Raw genomic sequence first — 25,178 nt, 5'->3', positions numbered from 1 at the left:
ACTTGATACAATAACCCATGACAGAACGAGAACGTGCCCCCATCCAACCAAACGCCCAGTATGCCTGACATCCTATGTATATTATCACCGCAAGCAATGACAGTTGCATCGTTCCTTTAACTCTGAGACCCTAGACAATGGCCAATTCCTCTATGCTGATTTATCGCCTTTCGACGAGCAAGAAATGCATAGCCGCGTAAGACAATATGATAAAGACGGCAGCAAAAATGCCCAAATTCCTGATGTCAGGCCACATGGCATTATTGTTGAATCCAAAGGAGCTGAGGATGGCCGCACCAGGCACGGTAATATCAAGTCCGTACTTGCTGTCGACGAGTGTAAGTTGAAGAACCTCATTGACAATAAGCGACTCGAAGCCGTAGTGGAAGATTGACAGCGTCTGGAGCCAAAGAGCACCCTTAGGAGTGGCATCGTGGTTCAGGAGGAAGCCAGCGAAAAGAAGACTGAAAAGCATGACCAAGCTGCCAATCAAATTCGCGACTCCGCCATCCTTGCAAACAATTCCAATAAAGAGACAAACAGCCGCAGCAGCCATGTTGAAGAGTACCAGCACCAATATAAAGTTGAAGAAGTGCGTTGAGTCTGCCACCAAGCCGGTCATAGGATAGATTATGGAACCCATGAGGATGGGGGGGACAATTCGAAGAGGGATTATGTCGAACAGTACCTTGGCCGCAAAATAAGTGGCTGGCGCATAGTAACCGTTGGCACGTTCGCGAACAAAAAGAAGACGTTCGGTGGCGAATACGTTGAGGCTTGTGAGTGTGCTGAAGCCGAACAAAGCGAGCAGGAAGAAGAAGAGACCAAGTCGGTTCTGGAAGCCGGGGATGTCGTCCGTGAGACCATAGAAGAGATATCCTGAAAAAACAGCGAGCACGATGGCGATAGCGAAATGAGTAAGCATCAACATCGGGTTTCGATACAAGTTTTTCCAAGTCCTCTGAGACAGAATGATGAACTGGCGTAAGTAGCCAACTCGGGCATAGCCCTTTCCAACAGCACTGACATGAACATTGGGTCCCTCAACAGTGTAGCCATTTGCGTTGGAGCCATTGGCATCTTGCGCAATCTGGATGGCACGCTGGATCTCATCGTGTGTTGATGAAGCAATTTCCGAGTGAATGAATGCACGTGTCATAATGTCGAGATCCGTGCCAGTGGCTGCTGCTGGAGGCAAGTCATGAGGGTCGTCAAGGAGGGTTGCGGGAGTAGAATCGACAGGATTTTGATGAAGGCGATAGGCACCATTGTCCTCACCTCCAGCATCTGAGGAGGCTGCAGTGTCAACCGTCTTTCTACGTGTGAAGAGCTCGCGATCCTGGCGAACCTTGACCGAGTCTCTACGTCGATTCTGAGGTCGGCTTGAGCTGGCGTCGTCGTCTCCCGAAGTAGTGCCTGATATGCTTGCCACAGATTTGATAGCACGGGTGCTGCTTGGCCCAACACTGTTATTATCGAGGCCGACAGTACCGTTATCAACGGATTGAGTGCTGCCAGCATGCATGGTAAGGTCAACAAGATAATCAGCAATATTGAAGCCAGGGGGGCATTCGTAGCCAATTTCGTCGAAATAGCTTTGACATTGACTGAAAGGACCAGAGTAAACGGTGCGTCCCTGTGCTAGCAGCACGAGTCTGTCAAAGAGTGCCACAATGTTAGATCGAGGTTGATGAATTGTGAAAATGACGGTTCGTTTGTATGTCTTCGCCAGAGTGACGAGACACTCGACCACATTGTACGCATTGTACGCATCAAGACCACTGGTCGGTTCATCGAGGAACAGAATCGAAGGGCTGGTGACCAGTTCGCAAGCAATTCCTACACGTCGCTTCTCACCGCCCGAGATACCACGCCCCTTGCCCTCCTCAGAACCGATCAGGGAATCACGAATGTGATGAATGCCGAGTTCCTTTTCAACCTCAACCACACGTTGTTCTTTGGCAGCACGGCCCATGTCGCGAGGAAGTCGAAGTAGGGCACTGTTGAGAATGGTCTCATGAACGGTAAGAGTAGGAAGCATGGTGTCCTCCTGATCAACAAACCCAACAACATTCTTGTAATCATTATCGTTGACCTTCTCGCCATTGACGTAAAAGTTGCCATGGACTTGTCCACGCTTGTTCTTTCGTGCGAGAATATCGAGGAATGTTGTCTTTCCTGCTCCAGACGCACCCATGATGGCGGTGACCTCTCCAGGCTTGCAGATACCACGGATTCCAGTAAGAATCTGTTTACCATTTAAAGTGTACGCAACATCGTCAAAGTAGAGGGAAGCGGGTTTGTGGTCGGTCATCAGTTTCGTACTCTCGTCATCTGAGTCTTCCAAACGAATGGCTCCGTAGCTCAACTTACGTCTTGACAGATACCATGTCAAGATAATAACAGCAACCAAGAAGAGAGAGCAGCCCGCAATCACGCCGGCAATGAGAGGTGTGTTGATCTTCTTGACGGGACGCTTATATCCTGGAACCTCTGTCTCGTAGAGACATTCACCAGCGTGGCAGCTAAGAAGAATGCTGGAGTCGCCAATTAGGGCTAGAATCAAGGCATCCATCTCGGGTTCTCTGAAAGCACAGTCGTGAGTACCGCCATGCTTCTGAGTACATTCGAATCGCCCTGGGCCTTGAATGGATTGGTCAAGGAAATCTGTGAGATCGATGGATCCATCTTTTCCGCAGAGCATCCGATCGGGAATACAGCTGCAGCTGATCTTATTGCATTTGTAGGAAGTTGTGTTCTTCTCTTCCTCCCAATCGGCGCTCGAATCGCATTCGGAGAGATGGCAGTAGAACGATTCGATAGCATCTACCCAAACTTCGCATCAAGGTTAGCAGCGTGCGCGAATGATGAAGGTTTGAACACACATTGGAAATCGCAAGTCTGATCCTCTTGTTTACAAGTAAACGTGACTTCTGGACGCTGCTTGCCGAGCAAAGACGTGATCTTCTCGTTGGTGACATCGCAGATCTGATAGTTGTGGTTCACAACCTCACCATTCTGGTAACAGACACCGCCTTCGCCGGTTTCCATGAGTGCGTTGCAGGCTTTATTGTCAGTACAGACGTTGCAATTGATGCCAGTCCAGCCCTCGTCGCAATCGCATGATGCACCAGATCGCATTGGGCGGTCCTTTCCCTTGGGAAGTGAGCCGCACACTAATAGACAAGGTCAGTCGAGGTTTAGCTGACGATAACGGGGGGAGGTCGCACGTGGCTCGAGGCAGTCATCACCGCCAAATCCCTCAGGACAGGCGCATTTTCCGTTGAACTCGTTACAGTCAGCATATTGAGCACATGTGTGTGCAGGAAGGAGACAATTGAAACTAAAGATATATCAGTATGGGCAATGTAAGTTCGTGGGGATTCGGGATCGCATTGACGCACCAAGGAGGACAGCCATCCGGGCGATCACCCATGAGAGCTAGCTGTGCCCGTAGTTGATCGGCCTGAGAGAAAGTTGAGTTCTGGGAAGCCATGACCAGACCAGGCCAAAGAGCCAGAGCTCCCAATAGGAGGCTCCTCAGAGAAGAAGGAGCCATAACTGCAGCGATGGAAACACGATGCAGTCTGGTGATAGAACAATGTTGATGTTGGAGGCTGGTTTGTTGAACAACCGACGCTTATGAGCGCGACCAGGATAAGCTGTTCCACCAAAGAGTGGCGCCCCGCGTTCCATTTAGGCAGGTACTCGAGACGTGCAGCTGGCCGTAGGGTAAATTATGAGTGGCTGGCATAGCCGCTAAATATGGGTCTCATGACTCGATAGAGCTATCAGGTTATCGAAAACAGCGTATGACAACTAACTTCACTTCTTGAGCCGGAATCGGCCAATGGAAAGAATTGTCTTGCCCACGTATCAAGTATCCCTGATGACAAGCCTTCTATGCATGTATGGAACGAGAATACAGTTATCATGAGGGTATCCCATGTACTGACACGCATTGGTGTTTCAGGTATAGGTCTGACGTCACTAACCGGAGCTGATGATAAGTCTGGCTGTCTTGACCTCAAACTGTGTTCATGACAATACATTAGTAAATATCCATGATTCACCATCGACCATCAGTGAGCCAATAACGCGGACATGTGATCTACTGCTCACTCTTAGTCGAAGGTCTTATCCTCTCAAGTTTTCCCAGCTTGTGAATGCTTAGCATGTCTTGTGTTTACCTACTCCCTCAATAAGTCTCGCTACCCTATGCTTCTTATTTTCCACAATACATTTTTTTATTCCAACTCATTCTGTTTTATAGACCGTATACGGTACCGCAGCAGAACCATCAATATTCGTATCCCGTATCACGGATAACAGTTATTGCGCATATAGTATCGGAGTACTGCGCCAGGTCACAAACTGCTCTTCCGCCTCAGACGGTATTGATGACAAGTTGGGAACATGCATGCTGACCCTGTTACATCGGTACGGCCATGTAACATGCAGTGCTTGATTAACCTAACTATAAATATACAAACACTAATAGTTGAGTTGAAACATGAATAGTCATAGCGAATATCGAATTGTCTCATGACGCCTTACCACGACCTATGATAATGACCGCCTGAGAACGCTACCCACGGATGCTTTCGCCATACAAACCTTCTAGTAAACTTGGATTGAGGGACCTGAAGATATTGCACATGGTTCATAAGGTCAACTATGTACAATGATACTTGATATGGTGTCCAAATGTGAATGATGCCCGCAATATGGTGGAAGCTACCTTGAGGTTTTATTTAGCGGTGCTATCCCCAGATTTTACCCCTGTCGTTCTCGATCAAGCTTTGCGGGGAAGCTGTCAAGCAGCTCGTCATCATGACTCGTACCACTGCCACCACTTCATAATAATAGGCTCGACGAGGTATTCATAGACCTCATGACAGTGATCATGACTAGTTTCCCTGACAGATAAGTGAATCCATAGTTAATCGCCCAGCTTGACAAAGTAAAAGGCGCTTATGACGTTGAATGGCGCTTCGAGACAGAAGGACGTGTGAATGTGGGGCTTGATCTTGAAGTCAGCATTGAATCAGTTAAAATTAAGTTGTACGATTTAAAAGCCGACACCGCCATCAATAATTATTACAAGAATAGAAATCGGCCAGTCCAAGGAATCTGACCAACTCTAAGGCTTCCTTAGCATAGTTCGAATTGCACCTTTTGCTGTTGAACAGTGGATGGCTGAGTATGAGACAACTCCTGGGGTACTGAATGTTGCTGAGACGTGTGCTGCGTCTGTATCGATTGACGACTTGGTCGACATGTGCAAAGACCCCAAAGCACAAGGTCCCATTGATACAAGTCTCAAACTCACATACGGCCCTATCCCCGGTTCTAACGCATTAAGAGAGAATAGCTGCACAGGGCAGCACCAAGACACAAGACTTGTTGCAGAAGTTATTGTTGTTATACAAGGCGCGATCGGTGCCAACCTCCTGGCCCTATATAGCCTCGTTGGGTCAAATGATCACTTACTTTGTGTTTATCCGACATACCAGCAGCTATGTGAGGTTCCACGAAGCATTGGAGCTGAAGTCTCATTATGGAAGCAGAAAGAGAGCTTCATTCCCAACGGGGATGAGCTGATCAATCTCATCCGAAAGAACACAGAGGTGAAGATTTTCAGGCGGTCCAAAGAGATGATTACTTACTGTTGTGCTAGATGACCATTATAAACAATCCTAAGAATCCCGCCGGTGCAACTATCCCTAATGAACTGGGGCGCATTGCTCAAATAGCAGAGGAGAAAAGCATCACCCTGTTCTCTGACGAAGTTTATCGCCGACTCTTTCATGGCGGGGTCTCTGGTCAAATTGACATTCTGAAGTCTGCTACGACCTTGGGTTATGAAAGAACGATCACGACGGGATCCATGTTTAAAGGATGTGCTTTGGCTAGGATTCGGGTCGGCTGGATTGCAAGCAAGGACAAGTCCATCATCTCAGCCATTATGGCAGCGTGAGACTACACCACAACCAGCGTTTCCCAGATTGATGACCAGGTCGCGAAATACGCCCTATCGCCAGCAGTTCTCCCTTGTTTAGTTGATCGCAACTTGACACTGGCGAGGCACAATGCGAAACTCGTCAAAGGGTTTATCGGACACGACAAGGCAGTCTATTCCTAGGCAGAGCCCACGGCCGGGACGACATCATTTGTTCGTTTCATCAAGAATGACCAACCTATAAACGATGTTAACTTCTGCTTGGACCTGCTAAGCAAGAACAATGACCTGTTTGTGGCAGATTCGAAATGCTTTGGGAACGACGAGGACTTTGAGGGATATATAAGAATGGGGTATGTCTGTGAGACACATGTTATAGTCAAGGGGTTGAAGCGATTGGGTACATACATCGACGCAAACTTACCATAGTTAGGCAGTCCAGAGGTAACACAATTGCTTCCACTGAATCTCGCATTTGGTTCATATCGAACTGCATTAGATAAAGTGACCCCGAGTTGCACGGATCAGCGGCATTTACAACTCAACTTGGCCAAGGCGGCGTCGTCAGCTGGTAGGTAATGTTCGACGGGTTGTGCAAATACTCGCACGGCAACACGGAAAGTGGGAGAATGCAAGTGTTGATTGCTACACGACAGGAGACAAGGGTCAAATCCAACGATTTTGACTGACACATCGACCATTTTGTTTTCAGAATGTTAATTGATCTGCCAGGTACAGTCTCCAAGCTTGCACTCTAATTCGATAGCGACGATGATCATTACTTGGCAGCTCTTCTTGGCCTGCGAGCATGTGCAAATCTCGTATTATCCAGAGATACCAAGAGTTCCAAGAGCTTTGATGTTTAGTATGTAATTTTCGAGTCGGTGATTACAACACGCCGCGATAGCCGTACCTTTCTACAAGAAGCAAGGTGTAAAGTCAAAACGATCGATCCATGGTAGATAGTTAGGGCAGTAGAAATTTCGACGCTTCCGATCGTACTTGAACTGACAAAATAATCAATTAGCACCGGGCTTCGTAAGCCTCAAACAACTAACTACCTAGTACCCGCCCACCTAGCGCATCATCCCATTGATCCTTGGAATTGCAGCTGAGGGGTGACAAAAAGCGCGAGACAGAAACGGCCACTACCACAAGCCCATGGCGTCTTATGTTTTGTTTCTGCTCATCATCCCAGCCCAGAAAGACGCTGACGAGTCACCCTTTTTTAGCGCAAGGGTCAACGAGACATCTTGGCGCTACAGCGCGCACGCACTCAAGTCAAGAGGCAAGTTCCCGAGTTGGTAATAGTTCTCCTAGGTACTCCGTAGTGATCCAAGTGGGAAAGTCCCGAGTCTGGTCTGGTCGGGTGTGCTCGTCGTTTGCTATGTACCAAGCTTGCGTGGCCCCCCCGTGCCGTTTCTTCCACTTCATCCATCATCTCCTGTCAATCGACAATCTTTCGCTCATTGTTAACCCTGATTCGTTACTTCGTTTTCCTTTCCACCCTTGTACTTTTTATATTCTCCAGAATTCCCCTCTTTCATCAGTTTGCATTTACATACACACAATTGCAGCTGTCCTAGGATCCACCACAGCTGTCCTATCTTTGGGTCTTTTACCCTGTGTTTCTTTAGCTGGCGTTTCTTGCGACATCCTGCTGTGTCTTATGTCTTAGTGCAACTAACCTAACTTCTCAACTAGCTGTTAAGCGCTTCTTTACACTACCTCGCCCTTCAAACAAACTGATACCTATCAACTCAACTTACGTCTCAAATTCTTACTCTCTCACCTACTTATTCACACACAAAAGGCACTTGCCATTTTACAGTATTCTTGCATCTCAGTTGGTTGGCCCCGAGCCTATTCGCCTTATGGAGGAGGGTGGCGTTACCCCGTTCAACGCCATTCCTGAACTCATCTCTTCCTGGCTCTTGCCTGGCTCTCCCTCGTGGCTGCAATGAAGTCGTCCCTTGTGGGTGCTTCGCTGGTTTCGACATTGGGTCTTGTGCAAGCCCAAACCATCCAGTGGAACATCGAGGGTCGCCATCCTCAACCACATTTGGCCCGTCGCGCCAAAACGACATATGAAGAGGTCATAAGTAATGACAGATCTGAAGGAGGCTACTTTACAGATGTCACGATCGGCAATCCACCTCAGAACATTACCCTTCAGCTCGATACCGGGAGTAGTGATGTATGGGTTCCCTGGAACTGTGCAGATATATGCGAAGACGACAAGAATGGAAAAAGTGGTTGCCCTCTTGGAAGCTGTAAGATGGCACCCCTGTCCAGTATTATGCTTCATTACTGACGATTTTACAGTTGACCCCGATAAGTCCAAGACATTCAAACATGTCGCGCCTGGAATGTTCGGCATCACCTTTGTAGATGACAGTTATGTCAAGGGCGATTATTTTGAAGATCACTTTGAGTTGGACGGCGCTGTCATCAACAATCTGACCATGGGACTGGCTATCAAGACTAACATTTCATATGGCTTGATTGGCGTTGGTTACGCCAAGAACGAGGCATCGGGCAGCACCACAGATGTTATTTATCCTAACCTTCCTGTTGCGATGTACCAAGCAGGTTATATCAATACTATCGCCTACAGTGTGTGGCTCAACGACCTAGACGCCAAAGCCGGCAGCATTCTATTCGGAGGGGTTGACACAGCAAAGTACGTCGGCGATATGCACCGAATCGACATTCAAAAGTTAGATGGCCATTACTACCACTTCATCGTGGCCTTGACCTCACTGGTCGCCACTAGCTCCAGCGGCAGCGATGTCCTTACCTCCGATAGTTTCCCTATTCAGGCCGTTCTCGATTCTGGAACCACCTTGAGCTACCTTCCCCAAGATCTGGCCCATGAGATCTGGGAAGAAGTTGGTGCCGTGTGGTCACCGTACTATGGGGTAGCTGTTCTACCATGTGCTTACGGCAGGAACCAAGGGAATTTCACATTTGGATTCGCAGGCCCTGACGGTCCTAGCATCAGCGTAGGGATGGATGAGCTCGTTCTTACCATGACCAGTGATGCGGCCAATATGCCAGCCTTTGAATCAGGCGCGTACAAAGGCGAGAACATATGTACCTTTGGTATACAAAACGACACCAACGATCTGTACCTACTTGGCAACACCTTTCTTCGATCCGCCTATGTCGTCTATGATCTGGTAAATAATGAAGTTGGAATTGCTGCTACTGATTTCAATTCGACGAAAAGCAAACGAGTCCCATTCAAGAGCTATGGGGCTACCATCCCATCCGCAACGGCAGCAAGTAATCAGCACAGAGCAACCGAAAAACCAACAGTCCCAGGTCATAACTTCACTGCTGCTGAGGGGTTTCAAGAATCGGACTCAAATGGAAATGATGACGAGGACAACGCAGGATCATTGCTTGCCCCCGGGACAACACCTTTGGCGCTGGTCGTTACCACTATGAGCTTTATGCTTGCAGGCGGAGGGATTCTCTCGAGCATTTTTTGATGACACTGTCTACGGAGTTTTGGCTGCATTGCATAAGTCATTTGCTTCAGAGGCTAACAGGTTCATGACACTGGCGTTGAACAAGGGTTGCATTGGCATGGGCTGATTTTGGCGTTTAACGGTCGGACGGAGCCGTCGGTAATGAGGATACAAAAAGGGCGCAATGGGTGATGAGACTACACAAATGATACCAGCAAGAGAATGGCATAAAAGCCTAAAAGAATACCTATAAATGCAAATATTAATGATGCACATATATCCAAATCTGAAATCGAGAAAATTCCCGAGGCCTCAACCTCAGCAGACTGACGGCAGTTTTGTAGTTATGTAAGGGTATATTTTGAGTTGTTGAGCATTGACTATGCGTCTCATTAGAGAGCTGCCAACATACAAAAGAATGTGTTGCGTTCATGTGCTTGGCTAACTTTCTCTCACAGAAGGTTCAGGCGTTGACTCATTCCTTTCATGTCAAGGTATGGAGGCGTTCGGCTGAGGCGCCCACACTCAAGTTACAGTGCCGTTAATGGCGGGAATTAAGCGCTGAGCGAATCAGAACTACGCACACATGTGGCGCTACACCTCCATCCTGCTAATCCCGACACCAAAGAAAAAAGTTTCCAATAGAGCGTTGATCATTGGCAACCCTCCCCTCAACTTCTTTGCTGAAGTCCAAGATTGCAAGATGAGGGCAACCTGGGCTGCCAGATGGCTCAATTGCCGTCTGATCCTCGGCAACCAGCAGCCAAGCTTTGGTAGCCATTCTTTTACTATATCAACTGCCGCTCCCGCGTGGGAGAGTCGACGAGCCTTCAGTCAGACCAAGCGTAGCTGCGGTGCGGCGCAAGAAGCGTGAGTTCTCGATTGCCCCTCCCCTTTGCTTGCTGAACACAATGTTAAGATCATAGTAGTCTCAAGAAAGCTCAGGAAGATGCTGCCAGTTTAACACCCGAGTATGTCGCCGCCAACATGTCCACTGAGGAGGCCAAGCGCCTGTCTCGTGTGCGCAACATCGGTATCGCTGTATGATCAATGGCCGTCACCATTTCACCCCCTTCTGCTAACAAGAACTAAACAGGCCCATATCGACAGTGGAAAGACAACAGTCAGTGAACGAGTCCTGTTCTACACCGGCCGAATCAATTCGATCCATGAGGTTCGAGGAAAGGATTCCGTTGGCGCCAAGATGGACTCCATGGAGCTCGAAAGGGAAAAAGGCATCACTATTCAGTCTGCGGCTACTTTCGCCGACTGGAAGAAAACGGAAAACGGCAAAGAGGAAACCTACCACTTCAACCTGATTGATACACCTGGTCACATTGATTTCACCATCGAAGTCGAGCGAGCCCTGAGAGTGCTTGACGGCGCCGTCATGATTTTGTGCGCTGTTTCCGGCGTCCAGTCTCAGACCATCACCGTCGACCGTCAAATGAAACGTTACAATGTCCCCCGAATCTCTTTCGTCAACAAGATGGATCGCATGGGTGCCAACCCCTGGAAGGCAGTCGAACAGATCAACACGAAGCTCAAGATTCCTGCCGCCGCTATTCAGATTCCTATTGGTGCCGAGGACGAGTTCTTGGGCGTTGTCGATCTCATCAACATGCAGGCTATGTACTTCGAGGGTCCTCGTGGTACCAAGGTTCGCGTTACCGATCAGATTCCCGGCCCTCTCCAGGAATTCGCCAAAGAGAAGCGCCAGGCTCTGATTGAAAAGCTTGCTGATGTCGACGACGAAATTGCCGAACTGTATCTTGAGGAGCAGGAACCTACCAACCTTCAGATCAAGGCCGCTATCCGACGTGCTACGATCGCCCGAACTTTCACTCCTGTCATGATGGGTTCTGCTCTTGCCGACAAGGGCGTTCAGCCTATGCTCGACGCTGTTTGCGATTACCTGCCCAACCCTTCTGAAATTGAGAACACTGGTCTGGATAAGTCCCAGGGCGAGAAGACTGTTAAGCTAGTTCCCTATGACTCTCTTCCCTTTGTCGGTCTTGCCTTCAAGCTCGAGGAGAATAATTATGGTCAACTCACCTACATCCGCGTCTACCAGGGCAAGCTGAGCAAGGGTACCTACCTGTTCAACTCTCGAACTGACAAGAAGGTCCGAATCCCCCGTATCGTCCGTATGCACTCCAATGAAATGGAGGATGTCTCCGAGGTTGGTGCCGGTGAAATTTGCGCCGTTTTTGGCGTCGACTGTGCCTCCGGTGACACATTCACTGACGGAGGTCTTCCCTACACCATGTCTTCCATGTTCGTCCCTGATGCTGTCATGTCTCTTTCCATCAAGCCCAAGCGAACCGGTGATGCCGACAACTTCAGTAAGGCCATGAATCGATTCCAGCGCGAGGATCCCACCTTCCGTGTCCACGTTGACGCTGAGAGTGAGGAGACTATCATTTCTGGTATGGGTGAATTGCACCTTGAGGTCTATGTGGAACGCCTCCGACGCGAGTACAAGACTGAGTGTGTCACTGGCCAGCCCCGTGTCGCCTACCGAGAGACAATCGCACGACGAGCCGACTATGACTACCTTCTGAAGCGACAGAGTGGTGGTCCTGGTGACTTCGCCCGTGTTGCTGGATGGATTGAGCCTAACGACAAGCCTGATGAGAATCATTATGAGAGCCAGGTCGTTGGCGGCCATATTCCCGACAAGTTCCTCTCTGCCTGTGCCAAGGGCTTCGATGTTGTCTGTGAGAAGGGTCCTCTCCTGGGACACAAGGTTATCGGCGCCAAGATGGTTGTTAACGATGGTGCTACTCACGTTACCGATTCTTCCGATTATGCTTTCAACTTGGCCACCCAGATGGCTTTCAAGAAGGCTTTCTCCGATGCTGGTGGTCAGGTTCTTGAGCCCCTCATGAAGACCACTATCACTGCCCCCAATGAGTTTCAGGGTAACATTCTTATGCTTATGAACAAGCGTAATGCCACAATCCACGATACCGATATTGGTAGCGAGGATTTCACACTCATCTGTGACTGCAGTCTGAACGCCATGTTTGGCTTCAGCTCTCAGCTTCGTGCTGCCACTCAGGGCAAGGGCGAGTTCAGCATGGAATTTAGCCACTACGCCCCTGCTCCTCCTCATCTTCAGTATGTATATCTGCATCCTTGCGAAAGAGTAAGCACTGACAACTTTATAGAAAGGAACTGGTCGCCAAGTATCAGGCTGAGCTTGAGGCTAAGCGAACCAAATAAGCTAGTCACTGGAGCTGAAGATGTAACATGGCCCAGTACATCAGTGATGTAATTGGCCTAGACGTAGACGATGTCGTCTATGCTATTGTATAACACACACGAATGGGTGCAAGATCTTGTAATATAACGTCATATGAAAACGACTCCTTGGTAGAGGCTTGGAAGTCAACGATACACAAATGAATTGTAGAAGCTGAATAGGGGCACCTCTTTTGACGGAGGTATTTAGAAAAGACGGATGGAAAATGGCATACCAAATACAATTCTTTCCAAGTATTTAAACCAAACGAGTCTTCACATGTATTTCCAAGCTGTATCCAAAGACTACCTTTATCGTTACATGTTCATACATCATGGGATATCTGATCTAGCTACCGAATTTTGGTGTTTTATACATTTTACATGCGTCGGAGAATGTCAGCGACAACCTCCTCGGTAGTGGCCTTGCCACCCAGGTCGGGGCTCAGGAGCTTGCCCTCCTCAAGGTTACCATCAACAGCAGCGTAGATCTTAGCAGCAGCCTCCTCCTCGTTGAGGAACTCGAGCATCAGAGCAGTGGATCGGAGAGTAGCAATGGGGTTGGCAATGTTCTGGCCCTGGATATCGGGGGCACTGCCGTGGCAAGGCTCACCAATAGCGAAGTTCGCACCAACGTTGGCACTGGGGACGAGACCCAAGCTGCCGACAAGAGCAGCAGCGCCGTCGGAGAGAATGTCACCGTACAGGTTAGGAGCTACAATGACATCGTAGTCCTCGGGCTGACGGAAGAGCTTGTAGACCATGGAGTCGACAATCTGCTCCTCAACGGCAACAGATGAGAACTTGGGATCGGCAAGGGCCTTTTTGGAGGTAGCGCGGAAGAGACCGTCGGTCTGGGACAGGACGTTGGACTTGTGGGTGATGGTGACAAGGGGAGACTTGTGAATGCTAGAGGCACCAGCATCACGGATCTTCTGACGACGCAGAGCAATATCACCAGCCATGGTAGCAATGCGGAACGAAGCCTTCTCGGAAATGCGCTTAATAGCCTCGGCAACCTTGCCCTCGGGAGTCTCATGGGTCTGCTCCTGCTTGACGTACAGATCCTCAGTGTTCTCGCGGACAATGACCATGTCGATGGGCTTAGCAGCGGTCAAGACAGTCTTGACGGGACGGACGTTGGCGTAGAGGTCAAGCTTCTTTCGCAGAGCGACAATGGGCGATGAGTAACCCTTGACAGCCTGTGTAGGCGAGCTCACAGCTCCAAAAAGCGCACCATCGCACTCGTTTCTGAGAACCTCGACAGTCTTGTCGGGGAGTGCAGCGCCGGTCTGCTCAAAGGTCTCGAAGCCAGCCTTGAGGTCGACGAAGTCGAACTTGAGGCCAAGAGATGCTGGAAGAGCTTCGAGAATGCGGCGGCCGGCGGGGATGACCTCCTTGCCGATGCCATCACCGGGGATGAGGCCTGAAATTCAACATATTAGCTAGAGATTGGACCGAGTTGGCGGTGGCGTGCTGTACCGATTCTGAGGGTGCGGAATGACATGATGGGCACAATTGGAGTTGAGAAGAAGTTCAAGTTCTTTTGTCCGAGAATCGGAACGGGTAAGAAATGTGGTGTCGGGTAAAAAGTGGCCAGGCCGATGGCGCCAAACATACAAAGTTTATGTTGACTGCACTTTCGAATTATAATTCACGAGATATCCTGTTCATTTTAAGACGGTTTCCCGTATTCTATTCTCGATAACACCCCTATCAAGTGAATTGATCTGTCTAAGAAAAACCTCTGTGTATATCAATCTTGCCTGGGAGCATTTATCGTTGGCCGATACTCGGCTCATAACTAATATCAATCAAAAGTCACGCCGACGATGAGATAGATCTAATTCTAGTTCCCATACGACGTGAGCGCACAATCAGTGGTCGAACGAAAGAGTTCTTGGATGTCAATGGCCCACTGGATATGATTTACCTGGAACGACAGCTTTGATCGGAGGATGGATGTGGGGATGGAATAATGAGACACAGCAGACCCCACACAAGCTCATGCGTTCCAATATCAGCTTCAAAGGATCAAAGCGCCCATTGAGAAGAAGAAGTTGTACGGGAACATGTTATTGGATGAGCCTGTAGGACAGCCGCAGGGGAGCCGAAGGAATAACTCCAGAGCCGAGACAACATGGGGATGAAATGAGTTAAAATAAAATAAAATAAGAATACTGTACATAGTTAGTTAAGGGGTAATTATATGAATTAATAATGAGCGAATGATGTGGTACGTGTTCGTAGTCAGACTGCTAACATTAGGAAAGTAGTCTGCGGCCGGTCCGTCCCACCTTGTGTTCATTTCGACTGATTTGAGCCATTCGCCCTTGTATTCGATTTCACTTCTACACCTCTTCGATGGAGCATTCGCTGGTGTTGGCTGTCGATGCTGCATGACAATCCTTCGTCAAACGTGGCAGTCTAGGAATAGCTAGCCACTAATCATAATAGCTCCTTGTTGTTTCATGTTCTCAGGTGCCTTTGAGGGGCCGAGTACCTATCGAGGACACTTGTTGGCTTGATACTTAGTTGATGAGATTATACGGTCGCTGTGCCGGCAATCACGGTGAACTCTCATCATGATTGTAATTTACTTTGTCCCTGGCTAAGCCTGATGTGAACGAGATCCATTCAGTGCCTCATTTCGACTGGATCCTTGTCTGAGCACCGCCCATACCTGGCTCCATCCAATCCAGTCTATTGCCTTGTTAGTCAATGTCACCGAGCAACTGACTTGCTGCCAGAGTAACTTGAACTTGAAATTCTAGACTTGAAAATTCGTGAGGCAGCGCTTCTTTGATGACTCAAGATAACGTCTGGTTGCTATGCGAGTGATGGTCGGCGTTTCATGTGGAATGATCTGGCTGGTTACCGAGCTTCAGCCATCTCGATACTGTAAGTACATGACTGATGTTGAAGAGTTACCTTGTGGTCTGTTTAGGTCTCGTACCGTCCTGTGATCTTAGCCCCTATTATTCTGCAACTGCCCAACGTACCAGAAGTCATTCTCTGCGGGTTGCCAGTCCCTCCACCATCCGCCTCCACCTGCCGAAGCAATTTAGCCCCATGAGATACATCCACAGGAAAGTATTCAACAAGCGCTGAAACGCCTCCTGGAATACCTCACTAGGCCATCTACAGCAGGTACCCCTTGTTTGACGGCTCGCCCCTCAATCCACTACCTAACTGCCTGTGCCTGACCTGAGGAGCCCCGTCGTATCTGTCTGATGTACCTCAAGGAGCAAGGTACCCTGCCTCCTGTGCGACTGGACGCCGCTCATAACCAGCCAGACATCACCTCGTCCCATCTTGCCCTTATCCTAATCCCTATCTATTCACAACACGCGCTCAGCTCTAGAACTCACTGAAACTGTGAATAACGAACACCCCGAAAAGACCTCGAGGTCGCCAGACCGAACTTGCATATTATCCAGCTCGTCTCGTCTCTGAGAGCCCTCAGCAACAATGAGTCAGGTTAAGAACCTCCGCGCCATGTTCGAGAACAAGGGCGACACGAGCCCGCCCGACAGAGGCCGATCATCTGGCGCTTCCACTCCCGTCCAAGGTACGAACGATACTTTCGCGACATGATCTCAAGAATGAGCGCGCATTTCCTGGCTGGTGGGACGCACTTTTAGAGCTGTTGCGAGATGCAACTTTTAAGTTAGGAAAGCCGTTGAAAAGCTTGCTCCAATTGTACCTGCCTTGGATTCGCGCCCACACTAGCTCTCAGCGTCATTCTTTCATACCTACCGTGTCCTTTCCATCCATCCTCCTCTCCCTTCAACCCCTTGCTGATCAAAACCTGTTTTCTTCTCCACAGGCTCGGGCACAGGCAATAGCGGAACCGAATCACCTGTCCGGCCACTGTCAAAAGTCAGAACAAGCTTTGTTGCCATTGAGAAAGACGGAAGGATAGGTCTTAGGAGAGACCCCAGCCACGAATCCAGTGTATCACGCCGCCGATTAAGTATGGACACCGATGCAGAATCCGTTTCCACTATCCCGGACAAGCCATCCGCGTCGCTTGAAGATGCGCCACGCGCAGGCAAGCCCTTCTTTCAAGAAGCAATCCCAGAGTCGCCCCGTCACCAAATCGATCCCCCGAAGACACCCACGGAGCAAATGGGAGCTGTCACCGACGAGCCAAGTGTCAACCCCGACAAGAGGGTAGACGCGGAGGAACCATCACCTTCATTGCTACCAGCAGAGCCTGCCACGACAGAGCCTGTTGCAGCTTCGCCGAAGAAGGAAAACAAGCCCCCAGCAGCTTCTGCAGGTGCCAATGGCAAGGCCAAGGTCGAGAACACGAAAGAAGCAAAATTGCCAAAGGAGACAGCTCCCGCAGCAACGGCAAAGGCCAGCGCTCCTAAGAAAACAACCACCACTCGACCCAGCACCATCTCCACGAAAGCTCCGAACACCAAGCCTGCAGCAAAGTCTCCTTCTGCAACGAGACCAACAGCAAGCGCCACGCACAAGCCTGAGCCCAAACCAGCTCCTAAGGCTGCTCCAACACCAAAGAAGGAGATAAAACCGGCACCAAAGCCCACGCCAGCAGCTACACGACCTTCAGCGACCAACACAACTAAGAAGCCTCAGCCATTGAAGCCCACCCCTAGCGATGCTCCCTTTGTGAAACCAAAGCCCAAGTCTCCCACGAAGCCTGTGCACCTACCTGCTTCTCTCATGGCCCCAACTGCATCCTCCGGCGCCAAGACAGGTCGTCATGTTCAATCTTCGGCCAGCTCACAGAATCTCAGCGTACCTGCTCGTCCAGCCAGCCGGGCGAGTGCGACAGGAGCTGGCGCCAGTACTGGTAAAACCGTCAAGCGTCAACCTTCGAACGTCGGCCGCTCACGGCCAAGCCTTGGCCCCCCTCCCAAGAAGCCTTCTGATCCTGCTCACCCCAAGAAAGAAGCACCAGTGGATGAGAGCTTTTTGGCTCGCATGATGCGGCCAACACAAGCTTCTGCTCAAAAGACTTCCGAGAAAGTGCCTACGACACCGCCCAAGAAGACAGCAAAGCGACCAACCTCTTCAGGAGCCGATGCCACCCGCCGCGAGAGCAGCATGAAAACTCCGGGAAGCGCCAAGAGACCTTCCAGGAAGGCAGCTGAGTCTAAGTCGGTGACTGGTTCAGTCGCCTCAGACGAGACCTCCAAGGTCGAGCCCGTGGTTGAAGAGAAGGTATCCGAGCCAACTAAGACGGAAAGCCCGGAGGTGCCCGACATTAAGACCGAGGTACCCCAGATCAGCAATGCCCCCGAAGATTTGAAGAAGCCTGAACCAGAGCCCGTTGTGGAGGACACTCCTGCTGAAGTTGAGGAGTCCGTTCCCGAGGAACCCCACGCCGAGTTCGCTCCTGAGGAATCGAGCAAGAAGGAGCAGGAGAAGAAGGAAAGCGTCCGCCCTATCACCCCTGAGACGCCCAAGGAGGTGAAACCTGTTGATGTACTCGAAACCTCTACTACTGAGGAGCCCATCACCTCTCCCAGGGAGACTCCTGTTGATGAGTCCAGGGAGCAGGAGCCCGCGACTGAATTTAAGAAGCCATTTGAGGGCGAAGATATTGTTCCCCTAGTGGACGAGGGCTCTACTCAACCCCCTGTTGTCGTCGAGGAGACAAACAAGGCATTAACCACTGATCCTGAACCAGAGACCACCGAAGAGGTGATTCCCTTGTTGGAAAAGGATGTCGAGTCCGCCGAGACGGAGACGGCAGAGAATAAGGATAACGAGGTTGAAATCAAAAAGAAGAATGATACCAAAGAAGACGAGAAGGCCGCTGAGGCTGTTGAAGAGAAGGACACCACTGGGGAACAGATTGACGAGGAGAAGAAGGAAGATCAGGAAAGCGTTACCAAGGCGGAATAAAATTGGGATAGACTGTGGGAGATATAAGATTGCTGATTTGTTAGCAGTGGAGGAAGGGATGCACTTTTTGAGCCGTTGTATAGATACCTGTTTTAAGCGAAGGCGAATGGTGATTTTGTCGCATACTTATTGTAAAAAGAGCATCTGAAAACGGGATTGCAAGATAACACAAATATTTGTAATGCGCAAGGCGGTTTCTCATTTTGAGATTGATTTTTGATACACAAAACGTCCTTATGGAACTTAATCTAGTTGTACAATACAAGCTTCCCAATTTATCGTATCATGAAAGCACACAGGCTCTTCCCACCACCCGGGCAACCCTCCAAACTTATGAAACCCGGCATACTAGTAGACCACCCTGTTTTCTCGCGAGTGCCTCTCTCACTTCCAGCATACCCTTCGACGTCGACACAAACATGCACTCGCCGAGATTTAACCCCGGCACGACACCACCATCCACCTTTGTAGGAAACCCTCTCGCCAATCTAGCCAGCTCCGCAATATTGGCCGTCATAAGACGCTTCGGCGTGCTAATAGCGTTGGCCTTTCCGAGGACGGGTTTACCGTCCCAGTACTTAAGGCCGAGCCACAGGCGCATCGTGGCTACGTTGGCGTTTGTCACGCGTACTGGAGGCTCAGAGACCATCTGCTCGAGCGTTGGGGGATGAGGACCGGAGCGATAGATTGCCGAGAAGAAACCTGATCGGTGAAGAGCGAGGGCGAGTTGAAGATTGTATTTGCAATTCTTGACGGATGTTATACCCAGGCGGGCTTTAGAGGCGTTTTGGAGATGCGAACACATGTTCGCGATGTTGGTGACTGAGGGCATGATGGGCGGTCTAGAGAATTGACGGTATCGATTTGAGTGAGGGCGAGTTTCGTCGTCTCGTCGGAATCGTCCTTTCGTTCTACATTGACGCTTTGTTAACATTTGTTTCCTTGCAGCTCCATGGCATTTGGATGTGGAATTATCACACTCACCCCTAGAAGAAAGCGATACTAAATCTTGGAATTCAGAAGACCTATTGACCGAGATAAAATCCCCCACCTTCAATTGTCGAAGATTTAGAGCGAGGAAATGCCGGCCAATATCTCGATTTCAACGAGACTCTCCGTAGGTAGTGTTGTAGATCCGGGCCAAAAATTCAGAAGTTCGAAGAATGACTAAGCCAAGTACTGGTTAAGCGCATATCATTGTATTAGTGCATAAGGATACACTGGCGATGAAGGTGTGCTTTGTCCTTGTATGTTGACATATATAAAGATTGTGACGCGGTATAAGTGTGAATTTGGTGTTGATGCATCAAGAATAATTCGAATTCACTGTTGAATGAGAGTGATGGCGCTGCAAATCACCAACGCTCGATCAACTCATAGACTGGCTGATCTGAACCCTATAGACCAACCATACATTTAATGCTCGTGCGACTAATTCAGTGGATTCAGAGATAGTAGAGAAGGTCTTTTCTCAGAACCCAAGGTTGACGTTCTTACGTTTCTTTCGAGTTTGGTTCTGCTTACGTTGGTTTAGTTCTATATTACAATTCGACCTTTAATTATAGCCAACTTTTCCAGCAACTGAGCAGTGATACATAATTCCTAATAAATAAGCGAACATTTCCACTAATACATCGTACCAACAAGACGCCGGAGTTACCTCACGAGGGAAGCTATCGAACAGCCTTCATCATGGCAGAAAATGACCGTCGGTACTTGTATGCAAACACCACGGCTGAAACCAGGAAAGGACTGGCTACCAGGGTCAAGAAACTTCGCACCAATATCCTGCCTTGGGCATCACTCTTGTTGATGACGTCCAGATAACCCTCGTTGCTGAAGCTGACTCGGGAGTATTTCGTCTGCCAGCCAAGGCGAGGGAAGTACACGCTCATCATCTCTTCGAGATACTTTCTCAACCTGTAACGTTTTGACAAGACTGAGGATCGCATCTCCACATAATTTTGCAGGGCAAGCTCGTTTATTGCATGGGCGTCGGCTGGTCGAACTGCTGAGTACTCCGCCAACGCTAGTGATCGCTGGAAAGCTGGCTCAGATTTAGGTGACTCGCTGGCAGGATCATTGGACTCGTCGATCTGAGCGTGTTTGTCAAGTATTGAAAAGAGAATCCGGACATCCTCCATGCCCGCGTTCATTCCTTGGCCATAGAAAGGCACCATGGCGTGTGCGGCATCGCCAACAATAACACAAGAAGAGCCGAAATGGTACGGCTTACATTTGAGGCTGATAAGTGGGAGGTGAGGATTTGTGTTGAAAGATTCAATCAACTCATCGCCTGGTATCAAGTCCGTAACGCCTGGGAAATGGCTGTCGAAGAATGCCGGAACGCTGGCAGGGTTATTCTCAAGATCTGAGAAATCCTTGCTAGGCATAAAGAGTGTGCATGTGAATGAGCCGTCCTAAGCAGAAGAGTCAATAAATCATGGAGAACTAATGGAAACGAATAAGAAAGAACGTACATCGCTGGGGATAGCAATGAACATGAAATCCTTGCCGGGCCAAATATGCAAGTGATTAGGCGATATTCGGAACTTGGACATCGAATCGGCTGTTTCATCAGTCTTGAAAGGCTTGAGCTGGAACTCGCACCATAGAGTATCAATGTACTCCTGCTGATAGTTCATCCGGGTAAACTTCATAAGGTGGTAGCGAACAGCAGAATGGGCGCCGTCAGCTCCAATCATAAGGTCGAAGGAAATGCCGATTTCCTTGGGGCGAGACTCTTGGGATGACTTTGCATCCGCCACTTCAAACCAAGCTTTGCATTCGCGATAGTCGGCGCCTGTGAGCTTGTGGTTGAAGAATAACTTGACATTAGGCATATTATCCAGGATATCGAGCAACCGCTTGTTCAAGCCTGCCCGATCAATGGCGTGAATTGCCTATTTGGGATCGTCAATTTCACATGCTACACGGGAGTTGAGGCAATTATGCATACCCGTCCCTTGACATCGTAGTCTTGCGACTGCTCAAAGAGTGCTCCAGTTGGGCCTCTACCATGAATCATGCGGCCTCTCATTGGAATTGTTGTCGACATGACATGGTCAAGGAGGCCCGGTTGACCAGCATGGCGCATAGCATTGATTCCACGCTCTGATATGGCAAGATTGATAGATTTTGTAAAGTTGAGTGGGATAGTGCTGGGATCCCGGAGGTCTAGACCAGTCAGCGAATGCGCCTCTCGAACGTTTGGAGAGAATTTTGGTAAAAAGACTCATGAAAAACTTCACACATGACTCTCCGCAAGTCGCGAGAGCTTCAAACGAGTTTCCTCGGGGCTCCGGAACTTGTCGAGTCTTTCGCGATGCGCCAATGGGAAACATGTTAGAAAACAGTCACTTACCCGGTCGCAACTCATAAACTTCAACTTCATGGCCTCTCTGAGCAGCATACAAAGCTGCCAGAGAACCAACAGGGCCAGCACCTACAACAACGATCTTCTGAGGTTTCACCATCTTGCTCGCGAAGTTTGTCAAGGACGAACGGAGACAAGAAATGTCAAGAGATGGCGAGATATTAAGGTCGCCATACTAATAGACTGAGGACCGATTCAAGCCCCGATAGGGCCGGCTGTTTCTGTTGCATCAAAGCGATAGCGGCCGGCCGGAAGCGGAGACCCACTTTATCCACTACAGAAGAGCGAGAACAACCTCTGTCACTCACAAGACCACTGACTACCTTACCTATGTAACCCCGGCATTCGGTGTTGCAGTAAGTAAATGCCGCTGAAGGTTTGAGAAAAATGTTCTAGTTCTAAAGTGACTAGGTTTGGACTATGGTCCAATGAAGAGACCGCTAGCTGTGACCAAGTGAGCGTGTTTTGATAGAGCGAAGCCGGTGCACATACTAGTACTGCCAACTTGTTATCCTTGATGGCCCATCGCTCACTTCAAGCGCCTTCTTCAGTTCTCTTTCTGCTCTTGTGCAGGTTGAATATGTATTTATCCGGCAACAAATTCTCCAAATCTCGCAACTGTCTGCTCAGAAATAGCATACTTGACTCAAACCTGACACTGATATCATGAAATTATTCTCGACTCAAATGAGCAGAAACGCAGACGCTTGGTGAGACGCAAGTTGCAGAAAATCTCCTTAGAGACCAATTTGAGTTCCTTGTCATTCACATGCCCAGTCTTCACTGAAGCACTAACAAGCTCGCATGGACCACCGTTACTGATCACGTCTCCGTTGTGCCGTAAACCCCCCACTTACCCAAAACAGCACCGTTTACAAGAGAGCGTTAACAGCCTCTGTTAGTGAAGTGTATGCATAAAATTGCACAAAACATGTTCGACTGCCCCACCGACTCAGACTCTGTTAGAGGAGCTCCAGACCCCGTCGCCAAGCGTAACGGGCTATTGTTAGCGACGACCCTTATCGATGCTTATCAACCTGCAGCAAATGGGGCCGAGTCGATCTTTTGCTTTCGTTTGAAAGTTGCACCACGAGACACGACTCTACGACTACACTGTTTGGCACTTTGTGATCGCATTTTCATTGCTCGACAAACTCTCACTCCAGATTGCGATTTCTTGATTTATACATTCCTTTTCGCACGATACAATCTGTTTACTCGAGAACATATAGTACATTTATACCGACACAATGACTGCTGACCCCCCCGCCAAGAAGGAGTGTATGGGCGCCGACTGCCAGAACGAAGCTGGATCCCTCCAATGCCCAACTTGTCTGAAGCTGGGAGTCAAGGACAGCTACTTCTGCTCTCAGGAGTGCTTTAAGAGAAACTGGGTACATGATTTCACCACTTTGCGACAGCGACATAGGCTAACTCTGTCACAGGGCATTCACAAGACAATGCACAAGTCGCAAAGTAATATCCTCCACCACCTGAAAGCTCCGAAAGCAATCTCACCAGATCCAGCTACCGGCTATTATAACCCTTTCCCCAACTTTCCGTACTCTGGAACCTTGCGACCCGTCTATCCTCTGTCGCCGCACCGAACTCTTCCTCAGTCGATTCCTCACCCCGTGTGGTGGCAAGACGGCAACCCCAGATACAGCCGATCTCTCACCAACCGTAACAAAATCGAAATTCTCGACAAGAAGGGCCAGGATGCTATGCGAAAGAGTTGCAAGCTTGCGCGAGAGGTCCTCGACATCGCGGCCGCTGCCGCTAAGCCTGGCGTGACGACCGACTACATCGATGAGATCGTTCACAAGGCTTGTATCGAGCGAAACGTACGTATTGAGATTTACTCACGAATTTTCGAAGCGCAGGAGTCTATTTGTGATGGCTAACTCGACTTAGTCCTATCCCTCTCCTCTGAACTACAACAACTTCCCCAAGTCTTGCTGCACGTCAGTTAACGAAGTCATCTGTCACGGTATTCCTGACCAGCGTGTTCTGCTAGACGGTGACATTCTCAACATCGACGTTTCCCTGTACCACGAAGGGTACCACGCCGATTTGAACGAGACATATTACATTGGAGACAAGGCCAAGGCCGACCCTGACACTGTTCGTGTGGTTGAGACGGCACGACAATGCTTGGATGAGTCTATCAAGGCCGTTAAGCCCGGCACTCTGATCCGAGAATTTGGTAACATTATTGAGAAGCACGCCAAGAAGCACAACTGCAGCGTTATCCGAACTTACTGCGGCCACGGAGTCGGCAAGCTTTTCCACTGCCCTCCCAACGTCCCTCACTACGCCAAGAACAAGACTGTTGGAGAGTGCAAGCCCGGGATGACCTTTACTATTGAGCCCATGATTGCTCTGGGCAAGTATAGAGATATTACCTGGCCTGATAACTGGACCAGCACCACCATCGATGGAAAGCTGACAGCTCAGTTTGGTGAGTCTCCCTTGGAAGTGTGGTAATGACATAGGCTAATATGAATCGCAGAGCACACCCTTCTAGTTACAGAAGATGGTGTTGAGATCTTGACCGCGAGACAGCCAGATTCTCCTGGTGGCGCCCTACCGATGCCTGGCACCGAGAACGGAGAGACCCAGGCATAGAGTGTTATGAATGTTGTTAGAAATCATATGGTTTGGCGATATCATGTTCTGGAGTTGTTGGGGATGGGGGTTGTTGGCTGATGGACGGTGCATTATCATGGCGGAGTAGTGAGGCATGAAACCAAAATTGATATATTGACACAGTTCTGCTTATTTTTGAGTGATTGATAGTCTTCTCTCAGCGTTATTGCAGAAGCATGTGAAACCATGATGTTTATGTGGTAATCGACGTTGATCAGCCTTGCTTGGGCAGTTTGGTCAAGTCAGGCCACACGTCGTTACATCATTGTCGATGTCCGTGGTGCATATCCCCGGATGCAGGCTTATCTATCTGTGGAGTGACGCAAATGGCTCTCGCTGTCAAAGTTGGAGAGTAATAAACCCTGCGTCTCAAAGGCTCAGTGAGACTGTGAACCCTCCCAGTCACATGCAGGCGTCACTCGGCCACGCCATCCGCCGTGGAAGGCGTTTTCAGCACAGGGGATCAAGGCAGAGGTCGCCGGGATTACAGGGGGTTCTCAGCACAATGTCCCTGCTGTCAGCTTCGAGGGTGTGCCCTGAGCAGTCGCCGCTTCCATCATCGCGGCTAGTTTTTATCTGACCAGCC

At 49.4% G+C, this 25,178-nt stretch overlaps 10 protein-coding genes across 10 annotated transcripts; 5 read left to right on the top strand and 5 right to left on the bottom strand.

Annotated features, from left to right (window-relative positions):
- Nucleotides 1-160: 160 nt before the first annotated feature.
- On the bottom strand, nucleotides 161-3,559 carry FMAN_00524 (uncharacterized protein; the record flags this gene model as incomplete). The annotated part of the gene is made up of 4 exons (XM_041822385.1): nucleotides 161-2,835; nucleotides 2,886-3,176; nucleotides 3,231-3,343; nucleotides 3,405-3,559. The coding sequence occupies 4 exons, from the start codon at nucleotides 3,557-3,559 to the stop codon at nucleotides 161-163; spliced, it is 3,234 nt and encodes a 1,077-aa protein (XP_041688070.1).
- Nucleotides 3,560-5,279: 1,720 nt separating this feature from the next.
- Nucleotides 5,280-5,980, top strand: FMAN_00523 (uncharacterized protein; the record flags this gene model as incomplete). The annotated part of the gene is made up of 2 exons (XM_041822384.1): nucleotides 5,280-5,630; nucleotides 5,681-5,980. 2 exons carry the CDS (start codon nucleotides 5,280-5,282, stop codon nucleotides 5,978-5,980), a joined length of 651 nt encoding a protein of 216 aa, XP_041688069.1.
- A 189-nt stretch (nucleotides 5,981-6,169) lies between these two features.
- On the bottom strand, nucleotides 6,170-6,437 carry FMAN_00522 (uncharacterized protein; the record flags this gene model as incomplete). Its single annotated transcript, XM_041822383.1, has 3 exons — nucleotides 6,170-6,200; nucleotides 6,251-6,321; nucleotides 6,387-6,437. The coding sequence occupies 3 exons, from the start codon at nucleotides 6,435-6,437 to the stop codon at nucleotides 6,170-6,172; spliced, it is 153 nt and encodes a 50-aa protein (XP_041688068.1).
- A 1,485-nt stretch (nucleotides 6,438-7,922) lies between these two features.
- On the top strand, nucleotides 7,923-9,459 carry FMAN_00521 (uncharacterized protein; the record flags this gene model as incomplete). The annotated part of the gene is made up of 2 exons (XM_041822382.1): nucleotides 7,923-8,235; nucleotides 8,288-9,459. 2 exons carry the CDS (start codon nucleotides 7,923-7,925, stop codon nucleotides 9,457-9,459), a joined length of 1,485 nt encoding a protein of 494 aa, XP_041688067.1.
- A 565-nt stretch (nucleotides 9,460-10,024) lies between these two features.
- On the top strand, nucleotides 10,025-12,666 carry FMAN_00520 (putative translation elongation factor EF-G, mitochondrial; the record flags this gene model as incomplete). Its single annotated transcript, XM_041822381.1, has 4 exons — nucleotides 10,025-10,308; nucleotides 10,368-10,479; nucleotides 10,535-12,561; nucleotides 12,612-12,666. 4 exons carry the CDS (start codon nucleotides 10,025-10,027, stop codon nucleotides 12,664-12,666), a joined length of 2,478 nt encoding a protein of 825 aa, XP_041688066.1.
- A 398-nt stretch (nucleotides 12,667-13,064) lies between these two features.
- On the bottom strand, nucleotides 13,065-14,191 carry FMAN_00519 (uncharacterized protein; the record flags this gene model as incomplete). The annotated part of the gene is made up of 2 exons (XM_041822380.1): nucleotides 13,065-14,110; nucleotides 14,167-14,191. 2 exons carry the CDS (start codon nucleotides 14,189-14,191, stop codon nucleotides 13,065-13,067), a joined length of 1,071 nt encoding a protein of 356 aa, XP_041688065.1.
- A 1,991-nt stretch (nucleotides 14,192-16,182) lies between these two features.
- On the top strand, nucleotides 16,183-18,567 carry FMAN_00518 (uncharacterized protein; the record flags this gene model as incomplete). Its single annotated transcript, XM_041822377.1, has 2 exons — nucleotides 16,183-16,255; nucleotides 16,514-18,567. 2 exons carry the CDS (start codon nucleotides 16,183-16,185, stop codon nucleotides 18,565-18,567), a joined length of 2,127 nt encoding a protein of 708 aa, XP_041688064.1.
- A 331-nt stretch (nucleotides 18,568-18,898) lies between these two features.
- Nucleotides 18,899-19,399, bottom strand: FMAN_00517 (uncharacterized protein; the record flags this gene model as incomplete). The annotated part of the gene is made up of 1 exon (XM_041822376.1): nucleotides 18,899-19,399. The coding sequence occupies one exon, from the start codon at nucleotides 19,397-19,399 to the stop codon at nucleotides 18,899-18,901; it is 501 nt and encodes a 166-aa protein (XP_041688063.1).
- An 841-nt stretch (nucleotides 19,400-20,240) lies between these two features.
- On the bottom strand, nucleotides 20,241-22,043 carry FMAN_00516 (uncharacterized protein; the record flags this gene model as incomplete). The annotated part of the gene is made up of 4 exons (XM_041822375.1): nucleotides 20,241-20,987; nucleotides 21,048-21,470; nucleotides 21,527-21,744; nucleotides 21,932-22,043. 4 exons carry the CDS (start codon nucleotides 22,041-22,043, stop codon nucleotides 20,241-20,243), a joined length of 1,500 nt encoding a protein of 499 aa, XP_041688062.1.
- A 1,150-nt stretch (nucleotides 22,044-23,193) lies between these two features.
- On the top strand, nucleotides 23,194-24,571 carry FMAN_00515 (putative MAP1-methionine aminopeptidase; the record flags this gene model as incomplete). The annotated part of the gene is made up of 5 exons (XM_041822374.1): nucleotides 23,194-23,337; nucleotides 23,389-23,419; nucleotides 23,471-23,787; nucleotides 23,858-24,404; nucleotides 24,456-24,571. 5 exons carry the CDS (start codon nucleotides 23,194-23,196, stop codon nucleotides 24,569-24,571), a joined length of 1,155 nt encoding a protein of 384 aa, XP_041688061.1.
- Between the last annotated feature and the right edge of the window lie 607 nt (nucleotides 24,572-25,178).

The sequence above is a fragment of the Fusarium mangiferae genome (genome assembly GCF_900044065.1).
Source record: "Fusarium mangiferae strain MRC7560 genome assembly, contig: FMAN_scaffold013, whole genome shotgun sequence".
In the NCBI taxonomy this organism is placed as follows: Eukaryota; Fungi; Ascomycota; class Sordariomycetes; order Hypocreales; family Nectriaceae; genus Fusarium; species Fusarium mangiferae.
Note: the sequence above shows the minus strand (reverse complement) of the source record. Positions and strands in the feature narration are given on the sequence as shown.